The sequence below is a fragment of the Prunus mume genome, linkage group LG3 (genome assembly GCF_029339155.1).
Source record: "Prunus mume cultivar Tortuosa linkage group LG3, ASM2933915v1, whole genome shotgun sequence".
Lineage (NCBI taxonomy): Eukaryota > Viridiplantae > Streptophyta > Magnoliopsida > Rosales > Rosaceae > Prunus > Prunus mume.
Genome location: NC_142700.1, coordinates 25,141,351 through 25,146,903, shown reverse-complemented (window position 1 = coordinate 25,146,903; position 5,553 = coordinate 25,141,351). Strand labels below are relative to the sequence as shown.

General features: G+C 37.9%; 1 protein-coding gene across 2 annotated transcripts; it reads right to left on the bottom strand.

The window, feature by feature from the left end:
• SGS3 (XS domain-containing protein / XS zinc finger domain-containing protein-like protein) lies at nt 1–5,248 on the bottom strand. 2 transcript variants are annotated; one of them, XM_008229448.2, is made up of 6 exons: nt 5,050–5,248; nt 2,370–3,363; nt 1,928–2,222; nt 1,459–1,703; nt 550–707; nt 1–431 (listed from the first exon to the last, which is right to left on the bottom strand). In XM_008229448.2, the coding sequence occupies exons 2-6, from the start codon at nt 3,360–3,362 to the stop codon at nt 227–229; spliced, it is 1,896 nt and encodes a 631-aa protein (XP_008227670.2). In that variant the 5' UTR covers nt 3,363; nt 5,050–5,248; the 3' UTR covers nt 1–226. The 2 variants fall into 2 exon arrangements, with proteins under 2 accessions (XP_008227670.2, XP_088903897.1); XM_089047771.1 differs by having other exon boundaries at nt 2,370–3,377; nt 5,050–5,221.
• Nucleotides 5,249–5,553: the final 305 nt, after the last annotated feature.

The following is a 5,553-nucleotide window of genomic DNA, read 5'->3' as shown; positions in this document are numbered from 1 at the left end:
TTCATCAACGATACTTTCCTGGCATTAACAACTGAAGCTAAGTAACCTCATATATCCAGAGTACCACCATTTTGATAGATAGTTTCTTTGTCTGTTCCTTTCAGTATAATTCTTTGAATCTCATTAACCAAACAAAAAACATAAAACTGCCCTAAACTTTTTTAGTGACTCAAAGCTGGTCTTTCCACCTAAGATCTCTCGCCTTCAACGGACATGGGCAGTTTCTTCAGGAGCGATGTGGAGAATACTTCTCCATGAGCTGGGTTAATTTGGCATCAAAATCCTTCTCCAGTTCTACCTCTTCCTCCCAATGCCTCCGCTTCATTGCAGCATTATTGTCTTCATGAGCTTTTATTAGCATATCCCTCTCTTCTACAAATTCTTCCATCTCTTTTTCTTGAGACTTGATGAAGTTATCAATTTCCGCCGACCTACAGCCAGGAGTATGAGAGAAATAAAAATCAAACAAAACCAGAAGCACCGCTTTAGGACAAGCATAGGGGTCCTAACTTTCTCTAGTCGATACATATTCTTTAACACACTTCTTACTTGTATTTCTTTTCCTCAGCATTTGAAGGATTGACACACGACTGCTTGACCTTGTCGCGTTCTTCCTGCTGCAGCCTCTCAAAGCTTTCTTCCCTTGCATCCCTTGATTCATGAATTATTTTGATTTGGTCTTTGAAAAATTGTTCTTGCAGATACATCTTTTCACAACAAAATAAATAAATAAGCATACAAAATGAAATAAAAGAGCAAGTACATCTGCCGAAATGAACAAGAAATACAGATTACAATAAAGCATTTAGAAGCCATATGGAAAAACCAAAAAGATTGTAAACCACACAACACAGTTAAAATAACAACTGCACATCAAGCCAAACCTGGATGCAAGTGTAAAGCACATTTAACAAAAGGAACATGCAAAAGATAGAAATGTGAAACAGATACTGAAAAAATAAAAATAAACGCTACAATGGTCTTTGTCAAAGTGCAGTCCAAATTTTACTTGCATTTCAAACAAACAGATTTTTTTATAACCATTCCAAACACAGATAGAAATAAAAAATAGAAATGTGAAACAGATAGTGAAAAATAAAGGCTACAATGGTCTTTGTCAAAGTGCAGTCCAAATTTTATGTGCATTTCAAACAAACAGATTTTTTTTATTACCATTCCAAAGAAATAGAATTAGTATAACCACTTAAACAAATTGATTGGTCATAACAATTTCATAACCTACCCCACCCTCAGAAAAAATCATAATCCTCCTAACCGTAGGCTCTTGATTCAGACTTGTACTACAGTTGTAACTTAAAGAAACAATACCAGCATGGACATCCAAAAATGTCCCCACCAGAGTATAAAGGCAGAGTCTACCAACTGCTGCTTACCCCACAACACGAGTTTCAATCATAATTTTGGGGAGTAATTATATATCTTAACAGGGAATAATACCTCTTCCTTGTTCTCTTCGTGCTGCATTTTGGTCCTTTGTCTTACAATACGATTTTCCTCCGTTGTTTTCCTCAGCTTCTCACTAACTATACCAAGAGATTCTTCAAGCGCTTTGGCATGCCTCTGTTCCTTAGCAACCTTGTTCTTAAACCAATTAAGCTGTTGGTTGTCCTCACTCATTTGCCTGATTTGGTTCACAACCATCTCCTGGTAGGATCTCATCTCAAATTTCAGCTTTGATTTACCTAATTAGTGATAGAAACATGTAAGACGTCCATATATAACATTAGCACAGATCTTAATAGCTGAGAGAAATCCAACGCATCAAAGCTAGCATGTGAACTTAAAGGATTTAAGTGAAAGCTCATCGTTTTGTATGCAAGACACCACCCAAAACAGACACAAACATAGAAAGTGGCATGGGTGGAGAGAGAGAGAGAGAGAGAGAGAGAGAGAGAGAGAGAGAGACCTTGGGAATGCTGGTTAAATATGTCCAAGTCTTCTTTCACCGCCATGTACCCATAAAGCTGTCGCTTCCCACCTGAATGAAATAAGACACGACGACGATCCCAAGCATCTCTGTCTGTTCCTTGCTCTGTAAAATGCTTGTGCAGACGCTCAGCCTCTAAATAACCCCTCGCAGACGCTTCAAAGATCAAAATACTAATCCCACGGTGTCCCTGAGGACCATATGAGTGCCGAGCCCTCACAGCAGCATAAGAGCTGAAGTAGTCAAGGAGCTCCTGATTTCCCATACCAATCCACTGAAATTCAAAAGCAACAGAAATTAAAGACTGGAATGATACCAAGACAAGGAACCTTTAGCAAGAATCATGACAATGTGCACCTATATTTGAGATAGTAATTTGATTACATAAAATACTTTCAAGCAAGAAAAACATCATTCATACCTTTTCATTTTCATCCTGCTCAAGTCTAGTGTTCATGATGACAACCATTGGAGGCCACACAATTTCATGATCCTTTTCCTCATCTTTTAAACCTTTCCACTTACCAAATGCTTCACCGGCAGGTATAACTGTAGTTCCCTTCCTCCGCAACTCCTCATCCAAAAGCTCTGCAAGCTCTCTATGGAGCATCACCCTCTTTGATCCTTTTGTTTTGGCATGTGTCATTAGGGGTTGCAGGCCTCGGTACCAGTCAATGGCACCAGGACCACCTTGGCAAGCAGGACAGTGCCACTGCCTGGCAGGATCATTAATCTCATCAACAGTTAAACTATCCAAAATCTCAAAGAATTTCTTGAACCATCTGCTACTCTTTCGAGTTTCATGACTCTTTTCACTTGAATCCGAATCAAACTCATCACTATATAGCTCATCGTCACTATCACCCACAGCATCAGAGTTGTCCTCATCATCATTAGCCTTAGCAGCAGCCACATCGCCGTCCTTGCCATAGTTTCCCTGGCCATCTTCTGAACCCTTGGGTTGAGTGAAACCCGCTCTGGATTGCCAGTTCCATCCGTGGTCCAGTGGAGGGGGAACTACTTGTTGAGGAGCCACATAGTTGTTTTCGGAAACCCTAGCAGAAGACTGCTGCCTTACATTTCCTCTTCCGGCTGGTTTTCTTGAATCAGCAGTTTGTGATGGCCAGAAGTTCCCAGAAGCCCGAGCTGATCCACCACTATTCCTCATGCTTGGCTTCTGAACATCAAACTCTGCCCAAGCTTTAGAATTAGAATTCTGAGGACCCCATTGTTTTGCAGTACTGCTTCCAGCTCTGTTCTTTGATTTCCTGGAAATTACCTCCCACTCTCCGTCATCTTGGGCCGACTCCAGGCTAATGCCTGCTACACCATGAGTTAACTGCTCAACCTTGGGGCTATTGACTTCCGAGACATCTTTTCCTTTGGGATTTCCTCCATTTCTTCTCGCACTCATCCTAAAGAATAATACCTTCTTTGGATAAGTTTTTAAAACAAAAAATCACAATAAAAACATTAAAAAGTTTGAGCATAAATTATCTTACAGGATCAAGGACATTGCAATTTTCGCTTTTGCAGACAATAACAAAATGATGTACATGCACTTTCATTAAAATATCAATATTAAGTGTCGAATCATAAGATGATGGTATACATTTATATGGTAAATGATACAACATACAACAAAATGATGTACGTGCACTTTCATTAAAATATCAATATTAAGTGTCGAATCATAAAGATGATGGTATACATTTATATGGTAATGATACAACAAAAAACAAAATGATGTACGTGCACTTTCATTAAAATGTCAATATTAAGTGTCAAATCATAAGATGATGGTATACATTTATATGGTAAATGATACAGCTAGAAGATCACAAATATTTGAAAGAAAAGCACATCATTCAATTTATTGAGCCAGTCTTGAACTTAATGCACCTTCTAACCAATTTTGTAAGAATCCGTTACAAATGAAAATTCTAATGCCCCAAAACTGTATAACATATCTGTTGCTAGAAGTAGAAAAACTGGTTTTTTGCTTCCATTTTTTGTACTTGATAATGAAGTAGGCTAATAGGCAACATAGGAAAACACATGCATAGAAAGTGAGTAAATGAGAGAATGAGAGAGAGAGAGAGAGAGAGTTCATTTAAACATGGAAATCACAATTTTCCAAAATACACTTGAAATCCTTTCCATTGACCAAAAAGCAGGAATCAACATAAACTGCCAGACTAATCGTACAAAACCAAAAATCTTACATTTGATCAGTTTCTTTTCCACTTCACAAATCAAGATTCAAAAATAATGTCAAGATATGCACGAAACATATTCCCATAAATAAAATTGTTTATTTGTACAACCTTTCAGAGCTAATTTACCAACTTCAAATCACAATACCCATTAACAAAATAAATCATTCAATTCATCAATAACACCCATCATTCATTCTCCAACATGAAATTTTTCTACTTTGATGCCCTCTACAAGGCAACATGCATGATAAGCAGCCAAGTAATTTTCCACGAAATAAAATATTTTCATAAACTGTTGGACGATCATACAAATTCCACATGTTGTTTTCCAGTTACAGAAAATACTTTGACATATAATCTTTTCATACACTCTTAACTCGGCACCCTCTTTCCTTTAGAAATATTTGCCACCAACCTCCTCAACCAAATATCAGGAACCTCAACCAAATATCAGGAAACACAGGTCCATTTTATTTTTCTTTACCTTATTTTCTTAGAAACAAAACAGAGCGCAAAAAGAAGGCTGTTAGACAAACATAATAAAGCCCTAAAATTTTCACAAAAGTTTCATGCACTGAAATGTGACGGATCTAATATTCTAGAGAGAGGAGGTTCAAAAAGGGTTTTAGAGAGAGAGAGAGAGAGAGAAATTAAAAGCACAAGACGCACTGAAATAGATTGTTGTGCACATTATACTCCGATCTACATTGCTACGGCAAAAAAAAAAATATAATTAAGCACAAAATCTCAAAATTACAGAGATAAACAAAGCTCGCAAGTACATAAGCATGTCTTGCGAGAGAGAGAGAAAACCCTAATACAAGAATGGAAGATAGATACGGCGATATCTATTCAGATAAGTAAAGCTTCAAGAGAGATTACCTGAGGGACAGAGCCGATCGTTGTCGGAAAATGACTACTGTGCGCCGGAAACGGAGGGTTTCGTCGCAATGGATGGCGCAGGCGACTGAGAATCACGCGCTCGCCAACTGAGTGAGAGTGAGAGTGTGAGTGTGAGAGTGAGAACGAGTAGAAATGGCGTGGAAAACAAGTCTTCAGACAGACCATGCCTTTTATTCCCGAGTCGAGCCTGCACACTTCAGTTGGGTCCGGAATCCAAATTATTATGAAATCTCGTTAATTAAGGACATCTGTAGTAAAATCCTTGTGATAGTTTTTTTAGAGTAGTGATTTCCCCATTCGTCAGATAGATTTTGCTCGTTTTCTTCTATTTTATCCACTTACACTCCTTTTTTATAAGATAAAATAGGAGTGGGGAAATGATTGCCCTTTTTTAAAGACAAACTACAAAAGAACTCCCAAATTACTTTCAAGCTATAGGGTCATTTTCAAGTTAATACTAAAAATCTATAAATTACCCACATC

Excerpts from the sequence above, each read along its gene's own strand:
- SGS3 (XM_008229448.2), bottom strand. The coding sequence starts at position 3,362 with ATGAGTGCGAGAAGAAATGGAGGAAATCCCAAAGGAAAAGATGTCTCG. Across the intron at positions 2,223-2,369 it reads AGCAGGATGAAAATGAAAAG|TGGATTGGTATGGGAAATCA; the intron begins GTATGAATGATG and ends TTTGAATTTCAG. Across the intron at positions 708-1,458 it reads ACGAAGAGAACAAGGAAGAG|ATGTATCTGCAAGAACAATT; the intron begins GTATTATTCCCT and ends TGTTGTGAAAAG.